This window comes from Megalops cyprinoides, chromosome 19 (assembly GCF_013368585.1).
Source record: "Megalops cyprinoides isolate fMegCyp1 chromosome 19, fMegCyp1.pri, whole genome shotgun sequence".
In the NCBI taxonomy this organism is placed as follows: Eukaryota; Metazoa; Chordata; class Actinopteri; order Elopiformes; family Megalopidae; genus Megalops; species Megalops cyprinoides.
Genome location: NC_050601.1, coordinates 11,692,691 through 11,714,304, shown reverse-complemented (window position 1 = coordinate 11,714,304; position 21,614 = coordinate 11,692,691). Strand labels below are relative to the sequence as shown.

At 42.3% G+C, this 21,614-nt stretch overlaps 1 protein-coding gene across 5 annotated transcripts; it reads right to left on the bottom strand.

The window, feature by feature from the left end:
• Window positions 1–1,428: 1,428 nt before the first annotated feature.
• si:dkey-16p21.7 (serine/threonine-protein kinase BRSK2) lies at window positions 1,429–19,958 on the bottom strand. 5 transcript variants are annotated; one of them, XM_036552728.1, is made up of 19 exons: window positions 18,535–19,958; window positions 17,240–17,334; window positions 16,183–16,268; window positions 15,544–15,684; window positions 14,446–14,562; window positions 13,378–13,411; window positions 12,789–12,857; window positions 11,960–12,106; window positions 11,440–11,471; window positions 11,140–11,304; window positions 10,955–11,052; window positions 9,320–9,473; window positions 8,041–8,101; window positions 6,552–7,167; window positions 5,376–5,424; window positions 5,152–5,275; window positions 4,544–4,754; window positions 3,404–3,493; window positions 1,429–3,239 (listed from the first exon to the last, which is right to left on the bottom strand). In XM_036552728.1, the coding sequence occupies exons 1-19, from the start codon at window positions 18,620–18,622 to the stop codon at window positions 3,028–3,030; spliced, it is 2,589 nt and encodes an 862-aa protein (XP_036408621.1). In that variant the 5' UTR covers window positions 18,623–19,958; the 3' UTR covers window positions 1,429–3,027. The 5 variants fall into 5 exon arrangements, with proteins under 5 accessions (XP_036408621.1, XP_036408624.1, XP_036408622.1 ...); XM_036552731.1 differs by having other exon boundaries at window positions 6,552–6,834; XM_036552729.1 differs by having other exon boundaries at window positions 9,320–9,470.
• Between the last annotated feature and the right edge of the window lie 1,656 nt (window positions 19,959–21,614).

The following is a 21,614-nucleotide window of genomic DNA, read 5'->3' as shown; positions in this document are numbered from 1 at the left end:
AATAAATGGATGATAACATTAAAATGCATTTTATTTTTTCTTTCTACATCTTCTCTCCAATTTACAGTATTCTATTTTTTTCCTTTTTCTTTTCATGAAACCTGTAATGTTGTATCTGCACTGCATTTGTTTTTCTCTTGCCAACACAAACAAATAGAGCTTGACAAAAACCGAACAGAATACTTGGTATTTTTCCACCTGAAGGAGCCAACTGTATAAAACTGGAAAACAGTTGCTACAGCATTCACAATGGTAAATGAAGACAGTCTGATAGCATGCAGTATACTGTAGTCATTGTTTACATTTGCTAAAAGTACCCCTGAAAAATATTTTTCAAGTTGCGGACGTTCAGAGCAAAAAAGAAGGATCTATTCTTGAAAACCTTGCATACAGCTACATGTAATCTATGTGAATTGGGCAATGGAGTATTGTAACAAGTAGGTCACTAACCTTTGAGGGCTGTCAGTTCACTACTGATGTGCTTTACCTAAACACTAAAAATGCAGCAGTTTAAATGGTTTACACAATTTACACGCAAACCATTGTAAGTTATCCAAAAAGCTGCAGCGTGGTTTCCTTATAGTGGCTCACAGAGTACTGCATCAAGACATGCTGACACGGGTTGAGGACTGGTACTTGTTGGAGACTCAGAGATACCTGCAATATGGAAAAGGCAGAAGAGAAACCAGAATGAAGCCTTCCTTTGTTCTAAGTGCTCTGTGTAGAAGGTGCTGAGGAGAGTCAATGACTGGGGATATCAGGAATGGAACATGGAAGCAAGGGGGATTGAAGTTTCTTTTGCTTTGCGTACAATTCTGTTCAGGACAGTGCATTCCAGTTACGGTTCCAGTTTCTTGAAGAAGAGAATCCGCAGTTGAATGTTGATTCTCTTAAACAAAGTCAATGTGTGAATACTGCTTATATCTGGGACAAGCTCACAGAGAATCTTTCAGTGTTTATTTCCACAGTTCTGCAGTCCTCTCTGTGATCGGTAACATTTTCACAGACAGAAATGAATAGGTACAGCGTAGTCTTTCACGTTCTCAGCTTGTTCTGTTTTTGAAGTTTTTTGTGTCTGAATTTCATGGAAGATTTTTTTTTTTGATCATAATTTTCTAAGCATAAATAAAATCGGTGAGTTTATGTGTTTTTTTACTATGTTTCACTGATAAAACTAAGAGAAAAATAAAATAGAAATCTTAGCTGGAAGGATTTTGCAGCATTTGTTTCTAAAACATTTTTTAAAAATGAGGTTCTGTATCTCCTGTGTATCAGCATAATTCCAGTTTCCTTTCAACCATCCGACTTTCCATCAAATTTCCAATCAATGGATTCACGTTCCAGGATCCATATCTCTTTCCTTCAGTTGTCTCCTTCTTCTCTTTTTCCCACTGTCATTTTTTTATTTTGCTTTCACCATGACCCTCTTTAAAATAAATAAGATTAAATAAATTAAATATATAAATACATTTAAAATAGTTTTTGACATTCACTTGGTTTGCTCTTTCCTTATTTAAGGAACATTTCATTTAGTTCTGCTCAAATGATGAAGAAAATCAACCAAAAATTGTTGAATTCCATTTTTTTAAGCAACTTTCTTTCCCTTTTTAGGAATGTTCAGTTTTAGTGTTTCCCTTACACTCCTTTCAAGAGTCTTTGTTTCTGTTATTAGTTATTTTATGGGCTCGTAGCAAGCTCAGGTGTTCATTTTTCCCATCTGCTTCCTTTCATATCATGTCATTTGTGGAGGAATTCCTTGGAAATGGCCTCAACCCACCGGCCCCTCCTTTAGCAGTTTTGTACTGGAGATTCTGCATTTTTGAACACCATCTTAGAATGAGATTGAGCGTGTTTAATCTTATTTAAGAGAACAGACCTATTTAAGCAGCCTTGGTCAGATTCTATTTCTTTTGCCTCAGGGTTTTAACAGTGCTTGGATTAACTTGCTTTTGGACTTTGCATGTTTTTTTTTTAATTCAACCTTTTGCCCAAGTCTTTTGACAACACCCTGGTTGGTAAGACAAATTTGGTCTGGTTAAAATTTTGAATTCTCTGCCTCAATGATTATTTTACAACTTGACTTTTTGGTGTTTATCAGCTGGCTGGCATATATCTATCTTTACAGTAGAGTTTGATCATTCTTTTTTACGGTATGTCAGGTTTGGTACTTAACTATGTTTCATTTAATTGCTAGTTACATCCATGTTTTACTTCTTTACTCCCTTCCTCAATTTCTGAAATGAGAGCGTTCATTGGTTTCATATGTTTGAGTGATTCATTCACAAGAGAAGATAGAGCTTTCTACCTTGGTTTACTGGATTTCTTCATGTTATTAGCTGTTGGGATCTTCCTTCTGGGGAAGAGCCCTGTCTTCTTTGGGGCCCATTCCAGTAGCCTTATAACCAGAGATGGTTCTGATTCAACGACATTACCTCCTCTCTTCCTCGCACAGTTGAAGCAGTGAACCGCCATACTAATTCATTGTTTAATCTGTGAGATGCGGTCTTTTCCACAGCCAGGAGGTCCCACAGCCAGTTTGCAAAACAGCGACATGGTAAACAAAAAAAACCTTAAAACTCAATTTTGAACATCCCCAGGGCAGGCAAATGTTTCTCTATTTGCATCCACAGCTTATTTAGCATGCATTTTGTTCCCCTGCAGATTGGATTCTGGTTGTCCGTTTCCAGTAGTTTAGCGTATGACACTTTTGCCATTGCAATCGACTTATTCCCCAATGGCAGTCCATTACTTACTTTATTTGCATTATGATTTCTTATTCTTCCAGAAGTTACTACTGTAGAGAACAAATCCATGGCTGTAATACATTACACTGAATTTAGCATCTTCTTTTCTGAACATGAGTACTTTTCTTCTTCTTGGGGATATACGTGTTTTCTATTAAATTAATAACAGCATTTCCCATTGTTCCCTTTGAATGAATGGGTTCGAAATGAAGTTTTGATGACTTTGATGCTAGTATGCTTCACTGGAGCAAAGTCCAAGATGGAGGATGAAATTGTTTCCTTCTCAGGGTTGGGACTGTGTTCCGTTGGAAGACAGGAGCCTGGTCCTGTCTTTTCCTGACCCTTTGCGCTGCAACACGCCTCCACTTCCTCCTATTCCTCCCCCGTCCCCTCGTTCACCTCGCTCGCCCCTGTCCCCTCCTCCCTCTGAACGCCGTGAGTTCTGCCGGGTGGGGGTGCCGGGGGGGCGAGAGGAGAGCTGCCCGTTCTTTTCGTCTGACGCCAGAGGAAAGATGGAGAGAAGAGAGAAGAAGAGGACTGACTGTCAGATCACAGCTGCATGTCTAAAGCTCATTTCATTCAGGCGGGAGGAGGCTAGCCAGTGTGTGTGTGTGTGTGTGTGTGTGTGTGTGTGAGGGTGTGAGGAGGCGAGGGCTTACCGGCGAGGGCTTGCACAGAGGGCTGATCGTGAGTGCTGAGCAGTTGGGCTTGGATCGTCTCCACCACTCTCTTGAACCTGCGACTGGGACCTACACATCCACACAATACACACACACGCACACGCAACACAACACACGCAACACATGCAACACACACACACACACACACAAACACACACATATTGGATGTATACATATGACCCAAGGTGAGACATAAATCAGATTCAGAATAAAATGGGACCTGCTTCACAGCCTCCATTTCCAAAGGTGCTTAACTCCATGTTCACATTCATCATCTTGACAGAAATCGTGCTCTTTCTCAACATACCATGGAGCTATCCTCTAAATAATAATAATAATAGTCATAACCACCGGAATTTCCTCATACCTCCTTGATAACACTCACACTTACTATGCTACTATCTAGGAGCTCTCTTGACATGTTTTGTCACGCCTCTTCGAACTGATACAATGAAAACATGAAAGCACTATATTAGACGACATAGAAAAGGGAACAAGTAAACCAGTTTACTGTAGTACAAGACATCAATCTGAAAGAAGCCTTCGGAGAGGACGTTATGCAGTGGGATAACATACAGATGGTTTAAGGTGGAGTTTTGTGATTTCCATGTTTACTGTAGGAAACGCCTCATTCGACTACTGCGCCTACCCTGATAAAGGTCACTGTGGATTTGATGGGCAGTCTTTTGAATAAAATTAGCACACGATGAGTAATTTTCCTTTTTTTTAAGGATAGTCTCCTATTATCCCTTTTAAATTAAATTCTTCTTTGCAAAGATTTTCTTAAATGACACTGTAAGCAATGCCAACAATGTCAACATACTTTCTGCGAAGTTTGAATGAAATACTTTCTCCCTAAAAATGATTCATATGGCAATGCTGTTAAAAAATAAGGTGACACCTTTGGTGGCCACCACTGAAATTTCAGATCTGCTCGTGTGCAAGTCTGTGTCTGTCAGACAGTGGCTGTGTAAGGTAGTTAACTCTCCAGCCACTCTTTCCCTTCCCTTCTACCCTCTCTCTGCCTTTCTTTCTCTTTCTTTCTCTCTCTCTCTCTCTCTCTCTCTCTCTCTCTCTGTCTTTCTCCCTCCCGCCGACCCTCCCTCTCTCCCTGCGTACCCGATATGAGAGTGAAAGTCACGCTGTAGATGCCAGTCTCTCTCCTGCCCTCCCTCTCTGCTCTCTCTCTCTCTCGCTCCCTCTCTCCCTCGGAGAAGGCGATGTCCACTTGGAACTTGACAGGCTTTTGGAAGACAGAGGGGCCTCCAGAGGACTTGTACTCTGCTCTGAAACTGGTCTGGGAGATGACACTGTGACTGAGGGAGGGGATCTGGAACAGAGGGAGAGGGAGAGGGAGGTTAACACAGAACAGGACAGGGCAGCAGCGCATCCTGCCTCCGCGGAGAGGGGGCTGCAGGGACCTTTGGCTCCACTCATTAGATAGCGGTGGGTGAAACATGGAAATGCACTTGTGGCATTGCATAGGATCGCGCTGGCTCTTCATGCAGTACAAGCGATCGGCAGTGTAGCAGCTACACTGACACAGCGGACGGGAGAGGCGGACACACACACACACACAGAGACACGGGGCAGATTGAGACGGAATTAAAGAACTCCTCACAATCAGACTGGAGAAACGGAAGGTTTCAGGCCTTTAGCGGGTGAGCTCTTATGGGGTGAGGATGAATGATGACGATAATGAGGAAAGGAGAGAAAGAGAGGCTCACAGAGAGGAACGCGTGGACAATGTCAGCCTTGATGGAGCTGAGGGGCTTGTCCCTGATCACCACGAAGATCTGCTCCTCCTTCTCCAGACTGATAAAGTTGCCGAACCAGGACCTCTTTGCCAGCCTGCGAGGGACGCACCCACAGAAGGACATGATTCAGTCAAGCCCACATACCGGACCCTACCACAGATTCACTGTGAACACTCTACGGCCGCATAACTCACTCTGGACTGGACTCTGGAGTCAGGCTGGACATGTCCTCTGATGTTGGGACTGGCAGAAAGAAAAGGACAACGTGCGTTTGTCAGGCTGCTTGAACACTGGCCCCACCCTCTGCTCTTTTGTGTTGCAATCCATAAAGCTCATACACACCATGGGCAAACAAGCATGGAGACAAAGACAAGTTAACAAATTAAAAATATTGTTACAAGTTGATAATACTTAATAATAGCACAGATAACATAAAATCCCCACGTAGGGGTGGACAGAGATTACTTTACACGAAACAGAATAAAAAATTAAATGAATACATAAAAATAAAAAAAAATTATTTTAATAAAGTAATTCATAGCATAGACTCTCATTATTACATTTGACCTTTTTTTCTTCCCCTTTTCCACTCCTGACTTTTTTGGAGGCACCCATTTCACATTAGGCCTGAGTCATCCTTGGCACTTGTGCAGGACTGCTGGGGTGTACGTAATACAATCCTCCGATACACAGGCACACCCACCGTGGACTGCACCAGGCTGGCTGACAAAAGTCACCCGTCCCTGACGGAATGAGGCTAATTGCGCTCCGCCACTACAAACTCCCAGTCATTGCTGGCAAATGAAACTGGACTGGACTGGAATGTCTTAGCTGTAGGATTCAGCCTGTGCTTGGAATGAGAGCTTTAGCCAACTGAGCCACTAGGGAGTGCCACTGCCTTTAATCTAAGTGTTCCTAACCTTGATTCCAGGACGACACAAAAAAACATAAATGCCAATGGGGCCGTGCTATGAGCAAGTTGATCTGAGTGTTTGGTATATAAATCTTCCTTATCGGGGCCTTTTACCTGGTGCATGCTTGTTATGTCCAATTAAACACTGTCCTTTGAGTTCATTTTCACATTTTTCCAGGCTTTCCAAAACAAAATAAAACAGAAAACCTTTTCCAAATGCCATGTTAAGTGTATCAACAGTGTCAGAAAATTTCCATTCTATTGTGCTGGAAGTCACCCTGGTTAGACTGTCTGCTAAATGCATATAATGTAATGTAATAATGTAAATGGTAAGTTAAATTGCAAGGTAAATAGCTGATCATTTCAGAAAAAAAGCCATGGGAATAATTTAGATCTAAGTGCCCATATTACAAACAGTTCTGTCACAAACAGAATTATCCCAGCAGGTCCTACTCACCCTGTAGCTTGCGGCGGTGGAAGCGGGGAGACCCCAGCAGGTTGTTCTTGAAGGAGTTGAGGCGTGTCCTCCAGTGGGCGGAGCTGCTAGCCGCCATGCCCCCACCGCCAGGACTGGAGGGCGGGGTGAGGGAGAGGGATCCACCACCCACTCCTCCCCCCTCTGCCCGCGAAGAAGAGGAGGAGGAGGACGAGGAGGGAGGGGTTGGGGAGTGCTGGGAATGCTGGGGGTGGTGGACAGGGGTACCAAGTGGGGTGGGCAGAGGAGAGCCCTGGGGAGTAACCTGTGACACAGTGTTAGGATGGCCAGAGTTAGGATACATGGTCTTGGTGACAGACTTGAGAACTGAGGGAGCAGGGAAGAAGAAAAAGCGAGGGATGGGGGAGAGGATAGGGGAGGGAGATGGGGATGGGGAGCGTGGCGTTTGGAGCGGGAGGGACTTCATGGACTGGAGGTGAGGGCGATCAGAGGGGGCTTTGGTAGGCAGAGTTTGAGTTTTTTGGTCGGGTGCACGTTGGGCGGCCCGGGGAGTGGTGGAACTTCCTGGTTTGGGGTCCTTAGACTGGGTGGCTGTGGCAGAAGTGACTTCTGATTGGCTGAAAGTGAAAACTGGGCTCTGGTGGGACAGAGAGGAGGGGACAGAGATATGGAAAAGGAGGAGGGTATGGAAAAAATGGACAGAGGAATGGGAATGAGAGTTATGAATTATGGCTGTCATTCTCATGAAAAATAATTCTGTCAACACGGAAGCCACCTTGGATAATTCTGTGTGATTCTAATGTAAACATTAATTTAAAAAACCGTAAAAGACAGACACTTCTGTTTTGTAAAAAGGACTGTAACGGTCATAAGAAAAAAGAGGGTATGTGACAGTATACATACAAGAGATATGTGATAACATATCACCATATTAGAATCTCTATACAAAATTTATAACCCTATTTTCATTTCATGTGTATTTGGAATTAGCCTATAAACCAGGAACCTGAAATTCTTGTGTGAACAGGGAAGGTCTATGACATGTATAATGACTCAGAATGGGACAGTATGGGGTGTGGTATGGATATTTTCAAACAGTAATGCTCCTTGGACTGCAACATTTTCTGTTATATCTAATAAATAATAAGGTGCCAAGGTAAACTCAATCTGCCTTATTTAATATCAACGTGTCAAAATCCAATCCATCATGAAAATACGTTCATGTACAACGGTTATAAAAAAAGGGGATGTCACAGATTACATTTATTCCATATAATACATAATGGTTGAATGCCTCTGAAATACACAGTTTTGTTTTGTGCAAATCTCTAATTGACTGCAATTAGTTTTGGCACCAATGTATACTTGCCTTTAATTGTAATTATATTACAGACCAATATGTGCATAGCTGTATCGCTTTTTATTTATACCGGCTATCCGTCTATGGTTAAATACATTTAAATTGATTCACTGCATAGCTAAAAAGTGTGGCTGGCCAGGCTGTCCTTACCCTGGGACTGCTGAGGGGACTGGAGGAGAGACCGGTGGAAGCTCCACTGACTGAGCGAGACCTGGGTGGACCACAGAAAAAGCACGGTCATTTCATCACCTTCTCTCTCTGATTGCGAGAAATATCTGGCTAATCCACAACAAATGCACAGCATTTTCATCAAGCTATCACTTCCCCAACTTATATGGGTCACCACAGTATCTATCCATTAATACAGGTCTACATACTGTGCCAGTGAGAAATTTTGACACACCTGCTTAGGATAATAGAAACATGCCTTCAAAGACATTTACATCTAAAGACATATGCTTAAATGCTTGAAATTTGTTCCATAGACAAACACAAATAGTGAAGTTGATGTCTATGTATGAATTTCTTTCCAAAAAACATTTAATTAATTTTTTTATTTTTAGCTATTTTTAGCTATATTTTAATGTGTAGCTATTTTGAAGAATCTAAAATATAAGATAAAAGTAAAAATAAAGAAAAAAACAGAGAAGGGAAAATAAAGAAAAAATAAAGTACAAATAAATAAAGTGTGCCCAAACTTTTGACCGGTACTGTACTTTACAAATACCACATGCTAACAGTACAAGGGTAATATCTAAAAATGTGAGCAGGAAATTGTCCATTTTTGGTTAGAATCTGTATTCTACACTGTACTGAAAAGCCATTCATTTTTTCCCCAGTTCCCTTGCTGCTGAGGCCGTCACAAGAGAATCCTCGGGGGAGAACAAAAGGACTTTCCAAGCGTATTGCCTTTTTTCTCTCTTACTGCTTGTATGCACAGTGTAACTCCTCCCTCTCTCCCTCTCGCTTATACTCTGCCTATGAGAGATGTGATTGGCCCTCTGAGCCTCAACCTTAAAATAGCCATGGGAGCGAGGGCTGCCCAGGCAGTGGCTTATATACATTTTTCCATTACTTATATTCACATAGATTGATGTACACATTTGATTTGATTTTATGTATTTGTTATAGCTAACTGCTCCAAGTAGAGGAGAATCAGAAGAACACAAAAAAGGTTCCTTCACAAATGAATGAAGCAAAAAAGTCTCCACAAACACACACACACACCCATCATCTCAGATTTTCTCTCTGGTTCCATTCGTGTAGGTCGATTTCTTTGGGTGAAAATTGCTGGATTTCATGCAGAAGTCAGAATAATCACATCACAGGTCTGTACAGTGTCATCCCCCTCTTTCGCTGTCAGCATGTGTACTGAATAACACACCACTCACTCCCTCTCTTCCCTCTGTCTCGCATTCGATGTACTGACCTCTGGCTGTGAGCTGCAGTGTCCAGGGCTCGGCGAGGGGGAGTCGGGGAGCCCTGTTCCGTGACACTCAGCACCTCCAGGCTCTTCCTCTCCGGGCGACAGCGACCGTGGCGGGTCAGCATTGGGGAGTCCACACGCTTCCGGGGCGGGTCTGCTGAGAGGCGAAGACAGAGAGGGGGCGCATCACAGAGGGAACCCAAACCTGCCAAGTTCCGATACATGATCCAAGGTCAGACAAATAAGTCATGTACCACTAGGGGTCTCAGTCCTTTAAAGTGCCATTACAAACTATCGAGCCTGTTTGAGAGGGGAAGGCATTGGGGAACAGTGACCTACAGAAGCGGTGCCAGGCCCTGTTTACTTCCCTGCAAGTATCACAGCCTTTTATACTGCTCAATAGAATATAGTTATAAAGATAAAATATTAGATACATATACAGAAAATAAGAGACTGCGTGCTTTTCAGCACATTTTACAGTTATTATACAGCTGTACATGTTATACAGCCCAGGGCTGTAGTCCATTACATTACATTATATTACATTGTTGTCATTTAGCAGGGGCTCTTATCCACTGCAACTTACATAGGTTACAGTTTTATATGTTATCCGTTTATACAGCTGGATCTTCACTGAGGCAATCCTGGGTTAAGTACTTTGCCCATGGGTACAGCAGCAGTGCCTCAGCAGATAATTGAACCAGCAACCTTTCAGTTACAAGCCCTCCTCTTTACTATTACACCACACTTCTGCCCCACTCCATAGTTAGGACCCCTGGAGAGTGTGGTCTGTCAAAGTACATTGTTGACTATGCATCCCTAGAAAAGACCTACTGATTCAGCCTCACAGCTGTTTCAGGGAACAAGCAAGCTTCAAGGAGCTATATCTGTCACATTTAAATCTCTGAATCTCTGAATGCTTCTTTATTACAATGAACTACCTGCTCCATTCAGAGCAGACTATTGCATAAAGCAAGCGTAATGACTTTGCCTAATGATTTTCAGGCCATTATCTGGTAATAACTTTCAATATGATTGAGGGACGGAGTCAAATCCTGTACTCTACAACACTGTCAACAACATGACCTTGCTGTTTATTATGTAGTTCAGTCTGGGGGCAAATCCAAAATCCAAGAGACCAACTGCTTCATAGATAAGAATTACCATTATAGTTTAAATTACATTTTTTGGTGGAGCACTCTTTTGAATTAATCTAATACCGCCACTTACATTTTATTTAATTAAGTTAATTAACTTAACAAGATAAAGCGGTCAGATGGACCAAATTCATTCCCTGTGGGTGCTCCTGCCCTGTAGTACAGCAGCCATTATGTAGAGCAATATAGTGAGAGAGAACCTGAAACACAGTTCCACCCAAGAGAGACAGCCTCACTCCAGAGAGACAGTCCCAACCATAAGAAACAGTCTCACCAAAGTGAGACAGTCCGACCCAAGACATACAGCCTCACACATGAAAAACAGACTCATTAGTCTCTCCTCCCAAAGAGATCACCTCACCCTGAAGAGACAGTTTCACATACAGAGAAACCACATCGCACCAGAGAGGCAGTTTCATCCTCAGAGAGTCAGTGTCACCCCAGAGAGACAGTCCCACCCATGAGACAGAGGCCCGCTTACCTATGTCATTTCTGGGGGGCAGGTCTTCATCCTCACAGCTGGGGTATCGCTCTTTCCGATCAAGCAGGAGGTAATAAATCATCTTCTCCTGATTTTCTCTGAGGGGAGACGAAATACAGAGAAGGTCACTACACCGCCCGCTGACCAGCCGTGATCTACAGCACCACCACGCAGCCCGAACTCACTCCTCGGTCTGCAGGTCTCGCGTGAGCTTCACCCTGTCTCTGAAGCAGCCCAGCGAGTGCATGCTCTCCAGCACGTCGGGATCCAGCTCGGTGAGGGACAGGATGCGCTTCACGCACACCCTCCTGGGGGGCGGCTGTTCAGGACAGGGCTCGTTCCTGCCCCCGCTGGGAGACCGAGAGGAGATACAGGGAGAGGAGGAAGCAGAGAGAGATCACACTGTCTGACTGAGCACTACCGGTGGAGGTAATGAGAAGCTTTGAGATTAAACAAGTACTACATCAAACAAAATATGTACTTACAGATACCAAGAATGTTTTTGTATTGCTTCTAGCTGTAAATAAAGAGAAAACAGGTAGATATTAATAGAGGTGATGGACACAAACAGCTGACCAGCAAAACACTAATGATATGTACTGGCACTGAGTTTTAGTTTAGCTGTGAGATGTGTTAACTTAGACACCTTGTTGTAACTTTTCTTGCCAGCTGAGTTCATTTAGGTTTATCAGTTCATCAGTGTCTCAGTCAGTGGGTTAGTATGATAGCCAGTCAGTGTTACATCACGTGCCCATGAGTGTTTCAGTAAGTCTCAATCAGTCATTATTGTGTGTTAATCGTTGAGAGAGTCAGATGTGTAACGTAGTGTGTCAGTCATTATATCAATAAAAGGCATCCATCTGTGCATGTCCCATCTGTGTACTGCGTTAACCTGACACAGAATCCGCCTGTCGGAGTGCGAGGTCACAGTACATCCCTCCACCCGAGCGTGACCTTCTCTCACTGTGTAGCAGCAGCGGTGTGTGAGCGGAGGCGTACGCTCACCGTGAGCCTTTTGTCGGGGTTGACCTCGATCATGCCCTTCAGCAGGGCCTGGCAGTCTGGCGGGATGAAGTGGGGCATGTGGAACACCCCGCTCTTCACCTTCTCCAGCAGCTGCCTCAGGTTGTCATGGTCAAAGGGGAGGGCGCCCTGGAGGGGGGGGGGGCAGGAGAGTGAGAGGACTGCAAGCAGTGCGCACACACACACACACACACACACACACAAATAGAAGTACACTAAAGTAAAAGGGAATTTGGCCTAAAAAGAGTATGCAATAAACCGCCCTGCACCGCCTCTCAGCTATAATGTATCTCTTGCAGGATGACGTTAGCTGTAAGCCTTGGCAAACTGTGAACCTGAGAGTCCTGTTTGTCTCTCCCCACTTTCAGTAATTCTGTAAAACCCCAGGCAGTATGCAGTCCACCATATTCTGCCTCCCTGTCTATAGATGATGCCAGTAAAAAACAAATAATCAGCTTGCAATCAATCGGGGTCATTTCATTTCCCATATCTCCATTTTATTAACAGTACCCATTTCTTGTACATTTAAATAGATATCCTGTACATTTCCTTTACATATATACTTTAATACAATGAATGGGATATGTTCTTCATTTATGCTTTATTGCTACTCATTTTCACAAAAGGAGCAAATCATTACACATGCATACACTCTTCAGTACTACCATGTGAAAAGGCAGAAATACATCAGTTACAATTATGATTATGTACACAGACACTCCTGACTAAACAGAAGTCAACAGCAAGAGAGGAACACACTGATAATGGGACCAACATGCAGAAAAAGCAAAGCACAAAAATAAGTCCTTACCACCAGCAAGGCAAAGAGGATGACCCCACAGCTCCACACATCTGCCCTTCGGCCATCATACTTCTCACCCTGTGAGGAAAGAGCCCTTCACACACCACACTTCAAAGAGGAAAGAGGGCCAAGCAGTCCTGCACTCTTCCATTGCCCCACTGATTAAAGCTGAAGAACTCAGTACTAGTGAAATCCGGGGCTGAATTTAGTATGAAACACCCATTGTAGCATAGTTTAAAACCACCACTGTGAACTTGTGCTACAATGTACCACGGTGAAAGTCTACATTCAGTGATAGTGTGGTACAGTGACAGGAAACAGGGCTTGTAGCCAAAAGGTTGGCAGATGTACTCAAGGATAGTGCTGGCATTGTGCTCTTGTGCAAGCTTCTTAACCTGAATTGCCTCAGTTCTTTTTAGCTATATACCTCATTCTCCATTACCCATTCATACTTAGACTCTCTTCATTTCCTCTGAAACTGTATTGAAAACATATTGCGACTTCCCATCCCGTCATATACTGCATAAAATAATATGTCCTGCACAATGGAAAGACTACCACAAATGGTAATATTTTGCAATAAATGGTAGGAGCTTACCCTGATAACTTCTGGACATGCATAGTGTGGAGATCTGAAACAGTTTAAAACACAGTTATTCAGTGCTTATTCTTTGTGCCACCCAAAGATGTGGGATAGACTCAGGGTCACTTGTGACTAATCAAAATAAAGGTAGTATTCTGGTCCAGGTCTTGAGGACATGTTGTGTATGGTAGAGTTTGTCCATCTGAGTCTCACTGAGCTGTTGAAATCTAACACTGACCTATGTCTGACATCATTGAACAGGTATGCGCTGTTAGTCCTTTGTAAAAGAAACGTGTCATTTGCTGTTTAAAAAATAACAACAGAGATTTGTTTATCTGTTTTATGACCAAGAGCATCTGCTTAAAAATACCTGAGATGTTTTTTCTCATTTTAAGGGCTAAATGTTAACAAAAATTAAATCACAGTTAAATAAATTCAACACTATTCTCTCTTCAAAGATTTTCAGCAGACAACTGTCATGTTATGCCAAACCCGGATCAGTATTTAATGAACAGCTCAATTAAGCCTAATTAATTACAAGTACATGGAAAATTAGCATACACAGTGTTTCCTTAAGGGGTAGGGTTGGGAAAAACCGATGTAGGGCATGAGTATATTCTTGTGACTCTGAAGCATTTCCTGTTAAAAAGGTTGTTAAAGACATGTTTATTGCCTGCTGGGCCAAATCAAGTGTGTATGTGTGTGTGTGTGTATAAAAATACTGGAAAAGCGGTGGGTTCTGAGTCAAGCATCGCCTGCTGTTTTGTTGAAGCAGCAGTAGTTCAGAAACAAGTAACACTGTCACCAACTGTACATGAGAGAGTACAACATAGTCTTTATTGTCAGAAATACATTTATCTTTTCAAAAGAAATTAAAATATCTTTAGGTACTCATACAATAATTTAGCCAATGTGAAAATAAATGTGCATATTGGCAGATTTTGGAACAGACCCCTGGTATCTCTTTACTGAGAAATTAAGCACTGTGGGCAGTGGATATACTGTACAAAGCCATACAGTAAAGGAAGATGAACACCAGGTTTATTGCAGATTCTCATTCACATATACAAACACTGTACTCACCCACAGCTGGTCTCCAGGAGACTGTCCCCCACCTGCAGCGAGGCCATGCCGAAGTCAGCAATTCGAATGTTGTTCTTCTCATCCAATAGGAGGTTCTCAGGCTTCAGGTCCCTGTGACTGGGAGGTGCAGCACACAGCATTCATTATACGTCGTTCCCCCCTCTCCCCTCTCCCTCGAAATCATGCCCTTTCTTTCTTTACCCCCCCCCTTTCTCTCTCTCAATGGGGGAATGGCACATGGCACCCATAGGCAGTAATGTAAAACTCCAGCGTGACAGAAAACCAGTCTCCTGGCATCTGAGGCTGTCAGGCCCTCCAGGTAAAAAAGGCGGTCATGTTGAGGGTTATCACCACTTTGGAGTGTGAGTTCTTCTGCCTAGTAACCTGTTCCCCACACCTCTTCTGCGTCAAAGGTAGGACAGCCACAGGCACCAAGGCCTTCACAGGTCAGTGACTCCCCCTAAAAGCTGTGACTGCAGCACATTCATTTGTCTTTATTTCATATTTAAAAAAAATAATATGATTAAATAAGGAGTCTGACAGTTGATATCCACATCATGTAAACATTCATAGCTGTGAAGCTGTGAAGATCAGGCAAAAAGTAATGTTCAGTGGGCTCTCTGGGACTGGACATGAGGGATGGCAGTAATGGCAATTGTTAGCATGTGATATCATAGATGGCAAAGGAAATGAGGAAAACTGGACATCTGATAAGGACAGAGGCCCTGCAGCTTGGAGAGGACAGAATAGGAGTGTTAAGGCCTTATCCTTTATGTCTTTATTTACATTCAGCTGTTAACCCTCCACACATGCAGCTGTTTCTGTAGGTTTCAGATCTCTGTTCAAAGGCTAGCCAGAACATTTCAATTAGTGGCATCTTTCACAAAATGAAAGAGTTGATCCTAATTGAAATTATTTACTAAACTAAATGAGGCGGTGAACCAACACCACTAAGTTAATGAACCACAAAATTCACAAACAAACAAATTCAGGAGGGCTCCGAAGCTATTAGCCCAATTAGGGAAGTTCCACAAATGTGACAGGAAATCCGTCAAATAAGATCAAGAGCGACAGAAACACGCTGATGTCATATCTCACCAGATGGAGTGGCTGTGGCAGAAGTCCAGCGCTGAGATGATCTGTCTGAAGAACTTCCTGGCCTCTTTAGGAGTCAGTCGACCCTTCTTCACCAGGTAGTCAAAGAGCTCCCCACCGGATACATGCTCCAACACCAGATACCTGGGGGGTAGGAGACATGAGATCAGACCCAGAGGGGGGGGGAAGGAGTGGTGCACACAGACAATGTCAGAATGAATGAGAGGATGAATAAATAGCAAATGTGAACACTAACTGGACAAACATTGAATTCCCACTGATAATAGAGGACAGGGTCTTTACAGCGCATATTGACTGCACAATATTGAACATAAACACTGACAAACAATGTTGCTATATTATAAAAACACTATCTCCCTATCTACATCAGATCTGTTAATATGGCGTAACGTGCAGTCAGTTTGTTTTTATACTGAGTGCACATTACAACATCTTAACAGATCTGATGCAGATAGGAAGGATTTACACTACACACAGACTGTAAGACAGCCACAGAAACTGGCAAGTATTGGCAAGCAGTTGTGAGCCTTGACAGCCCCAGAAATGAGAGCAGGAGAGGCAGTGTTAATGAGAACAGTGTTACAGGCAAAGGGAGCGCATCCAGACTGGAAACAGGCTTACAGATATTTGTTATTCTCATAGACGTCATGCAGCTTCAACACATGTGGATGCTCTATAAGCTTCAGAATAGCAATCTCCCTCTCCACCTAGAAAGCAGCGAGAGAAAAAAGCAAGACAGGGACAATTAAAGGGCACAAATGGCTGTTCTCTGACAAACTATGGAAAGAATCTGATTTGCAATACCATTTCGCAAGAATCTAGACAGAGACTGAAGTGAAATATTCTGAAAAGGCGAATAGCTACTTGCAAATGAAGGCTAAGGGAAAGTGTTTAGTTTGATGCAGAAATATTGAGATGTTCTGAATGTTCAAATAATAAATTTCCTTATTTTTTTGCAACAGTTATTATTTCATGGTACTCAATTGCTACACACTATTCAACTGTGCCAGTTGAGTATATTTCACACAGAACAGACCGTACCCAGAGCAATTTAAATGGATATATTTAGCTACAGTGGCAAATAGCTGGCATGCTGTTTTACTATTTACATTTACAAGTATGATTACTAGCACCACTGCTGCTACTTCAACTCCTCCAGAATCTACTTCACCTACTTCAGTGTCTATTACTAGCATAGATGTTGCCAGGGCCATGTTTCAGTATTGAAAAATGCCAAGACATTAAACTGTTTCTGTCTCCAGGAGTATAATAACTAACTACCACTGTAGCACTACTCTTTCTTACCAGGTTACAAATACTGTCAGCACTGCTGGACAAAATTCAGCAATACATTCTACGTTTCAGCAAATTCCAGTATTCCGCATAGATATGTGGTCTACCTATTATACATGCATCTTATTTTATAAAAATTAGTGCAGTAAAAAAAAAAAGCCAAGATTGATAATGTCCATATAAATCACAGAAAGACGAACATAATAGTAACTTATTCAAAGACTACATGTTAACTGTAAACAATTATAAGCTGAAAGAAGGCTATAACAAAACACCTTTTATGATACTGTGTACTGCATGTTCCTGCATCACACATACTAACAGCAAAATATTAATCACAAGACAGCTATGTCTACTGTAGGGGCTCAGAACAAACAACACTTACCTTCATCAGCACGGACTCTGACAGTTTCTCTCTGTTAACTATCTTGATAGCTACTTTCTGTCCTGTGATACAGTGAACTCCCAACTTCACCAACCCTGTAAAGGACAGGAAGAGAAAAAAAAGGAAGAAAGACAAGAGAGAGAGAATGCTATATTACATGGCGGGACAGCAGACAGGGTTAAGTTGTCCCATTTTCAATCAAAGCACTATGTTGCATTCTATACAGTAACAACACAGAGACAGTGAGGTAATTCAAGCAGGGGAAAATAACATGAGAACATATGCATGCTTGTCGAGTGGACATGCTGCAAGTTTGTAATGCTGGGCATCACGTCAGTCTTGAGTTTCTGATCCAAGCTACCTTTAAATAATTTACATTCACAAAATAAATGAATTTGCATTAACATCGCGTGTCAATTGTTAAATACTTCATGGGATGGGTTGACTTTATGACTTTATGGTGCTGGGACCATGTTCGTGCTCTCTGGATAGTGGATTTGATCTGGCTTTGGATCTTCCCCATGCATATCCATTTTAGCATAATTAAGAGGAGCCCCACCCTATCCTTTACCAGCTCTTTTGTTATATGCCACATACATGTGACAACATACATAAGCAAATCTATGACAGCTACCACCCAGTACAGTACACATATAATACTGTATACAATACAGTGTAATACTTCTACACTGCAACTCTGCCTCGCCACATGTCTCTCAAGCAAAGTTTCTAAAGAAACTCCAGTACTTTGTCACTATGATGGAATACAAAATATTATCATGGAATAATGATTATTCTTGTCTGTGTGAGCACGCAGCAATATAAACAGCCATCTGGACACAAAACGCAGATATCAGCACAAATAACGGTAACGTCACACTCAGGCCGCATGCTGACACAATAATGACAGAAAGGTGAATTAAATTCTGCACACTGCACTATTAACTGTGTACTACACACTGCAACATAGAGTTCAGAGAGAAGTTACACATTTAAACTTAAATACAAAAAAAATCAAGAAGCATTTGCTTAATTTAGGGTGTTTCTTACTTCAATCAAACGCGTATCAATAGTTCTAATGTCAATCAATACCGTTACCTTTTCATCACGCATTAGCTAACTAACGCTCAATCAGGCTATCAACGGCTGCCCCTACGTGCCTCATAAATCAATCTATTTCTCCTTCTTTGGGAGGGGATTCCTGAAAATTGACAACAATCCTTCATCTACCCATTTATTAAACAACTATTAACCTTGATGTCATTGTAGTGAACGTGATAATAAGGATGTCTTACCTGTCTGCCCTTTCCCCAGCGTCTTCTCCAATCGGTAAGGCCCAACATACTGAGCCGACTGACTCCCCGATAATTCCTTACTGGACATACTGTGCAATTGTTTACGAATTACAGGACAGTAATAACGATGAACTACAATATTTTCAAGAGGAATTTACAACTATCCGTCCTGTACGCGCAACGGCACCGCAAAGACATTACAAACGATAGCGATTCAACAGTGAGAGATGGAGAGGTTGTAGTAGTGATGTCAATTTTGTGGCCTACTCCTTTGCACTTTATTATTTGTGGTTAGCATATAACACATATTCCGCAGCGCATTCGCACTTTTTTTCAGATTTGCTGTGCTGTGTAAGCGATATACGGCTCGACTAATTGAAAATGTAAATACACGATTTATTTTGGTAAATAAGATTTAAAGGGCCGATGGAAACAGGAAGGAGGGGAGGAAAGGGGAACGGGGAGAGAGGTGGAAGGGGAGGGATACACGTTTGTGGAATTAAACAAAATAATAAAACGATGCGCACAATCCAAAAATTAAATATGAGACCGGTAACAGTAACTAAAAATAATTATTATTATTCACAAGAATAGCTACAAGGCTATCAACCTCGAAAGGACCTATTAATCAAATACAATTACAACTAGCGGCTTGTGCGCTCGTCGGTTTTTGTAGAATGTTAGATATCGCTGTAAGGTTTAATTATTTAATAATATAGGCTAATAACTACATGTGGGAAAACGCGTATTTATCCGTTTACCAAGAAATATTTCACCCTCCCTCCACCTTTTTCTCTCTCCAGCTTACTCTGTGGTTGCCTGCCCCTTATTTTTAATCAACAGCTAATTTTAAATTATTTCAAACACACGTGCATTTAATATACTGCACTCTATGCAAACTATGTTACATTATAGGTCTGAGACATGGAAATAAATAGAATTTTGTAACAAAACAACCCTCCGCACCGTATTCTTTAAGGCTACACCAGTGCACTCCGAACAACTGTCCGTATTTTAATATACCCACTTTTTAAAAGTTGCTTTCTTGAATAAAACAATCGATATCTTTACCTAGGCCCAGTTCAGCTGGTTTTGTGGAATAAATCGCGTTTCTAGTATAACGAGCATCTTCAGCTAGCGTAGTACTCTCCCCCTCCCTCTCTTGCTCGCTCTTTCCCTCCCTCACTGTCTGCGTGCATATCACAGCATCATCTCTCCCTCTCTTCCCGTCTCCACGTTTGCCGGTCCCGATTTCATCATTCTGCGGTTTCCTTGGGACAAAATATGCAATTGATGGTATTTCGATGATGTTGCCCTCTGTCTTGGGATCCGTGAGAACGAGGCGCTTTTAGCGTATCTTTCTTTCCGTAAACCGTGCTTTTCTCTCTCCTCTCTTCCTTCTCATCCGATACAAGCAACATCAGCATCCGGGTCTCACTCACTCTCCATCCCCCCCTCCTTTTCTTCAATATTGTGTGGTTTTCTCTTACCACTGTCTGCAGATATTGCCCCCCTCTTCACTTTTTGAACTCGCGGTTTAAAGCTAATTAAATATGTTTCACTCTGGAGACGTCATGTTTGCTTCTGTAAGATTTTTCTAACGCATTTCCAAGTGCCAGTTACCAAGGGGCCGTGATTAGTGTGTCCACAGTTACACACTGGGTGCATCATGTATTGTGTTGTGCAGCCAGGTATATGTCCACGGCATAATACAGAGTGTGCATCGTTGTGTATAGTATACCATTACTCTGTCTCTTTTAGATAACTTTTTCTGCAGTCTTTTGAGAGCAGGTAAGGGTATACCTAAGAGGTAACAAAACAAACCATATTTTAAAATGAAAGTTATTCTCATCCCATTATTTAAATGGTGATGTTTGTGTCTGATACAGGTAATATCTTTTTTTGTTTGAGGGGGGCTATTCTACTTCATGTTTTCCTGTGCTCTTGCAGTTCTGATACGCACAGAGGCGCAGCAGTGCAGCTGGTGTTGCGTGGTTATTCAGAGTGTAAACAATCCTACACTTGAATAAGCAGATGTAAGTATTCCACAACTAAGGTAATAGTGGCTCCATTTAAAAAAATGTTTGCCCTTTTTGTCAAGTCTCTCAGAGCAGGTGTCGCTTTGTGAAGGGCACGAATACGCATGAGATGCAGTTCCACAGATGAACACTGGGGGGAGACTTGTATCCACTGGGTGTGTTAAACGGGGAAGGCTAGCATGATCCTGGAGTGCCGCTTGTCAGATTTTGTTTGTCATTTCTGGAAAATACAGATCACTTTGAACAAATATTGTCCCGTAGATCTACTGTGGTTATGCACCTGATGTATTTATGGATTTAAGCGGTTGGATTAACCAAAAACTAGAAAGTCCTCCTGTGCACTTGGATAAAGCTCCCTCCCCAAATGATTCATCTTAAACATGTTGTGCTGATACACTTCTATCCTAGTTACTGTGACTGCATGAAACCTCATTTAGGTTTAAAAAAAGATCTTTGTATCTTTTCATGTAATCATTTACCCTTCCTCTCATGTGGGAATCAGTCACTGGGTTTAAATCCCCTCCCCCCTACTCATGTTCCACAATCACCCAGACAACAGCCCCCCCTTTAAACTGCAGTACTCATACAAAACTAACCCCTCCAGTGACATTCCATACAGGCAGTTGTTTAGACACCCTTTGAGATACGGGTCCTACAACCTTTACTCTAGTTAATAGCCTTGAATGAGTGACATGGGGGGGGGGGGGGGGGAGTGAACACACTGGGGAGGTACATTTAGGCCTGAGGGGAGAAGGAACATTCTTGCATGTGTGGCAGGCAGGCTACATGGCAACACCCTTCTCAAAAACCCCCAAATAGAAATGCTGCTGGATTTAGGCTAGCAGTGTCAAGTATTCATTGGAAACAGAGCTGGAGTAGCAGTAAATGGTTCCAAAAAAATTCAAACAAAGACCATCTTACAAAAAAATGATGATTTGAGACAGGCCTCTGTTTTGCCAAGCTGTTGAGTTCACTGCATGGAATTCAATATACATTGTTTCAGCAGCCATTTTACCACATATTAAAACACATTCTGATGGG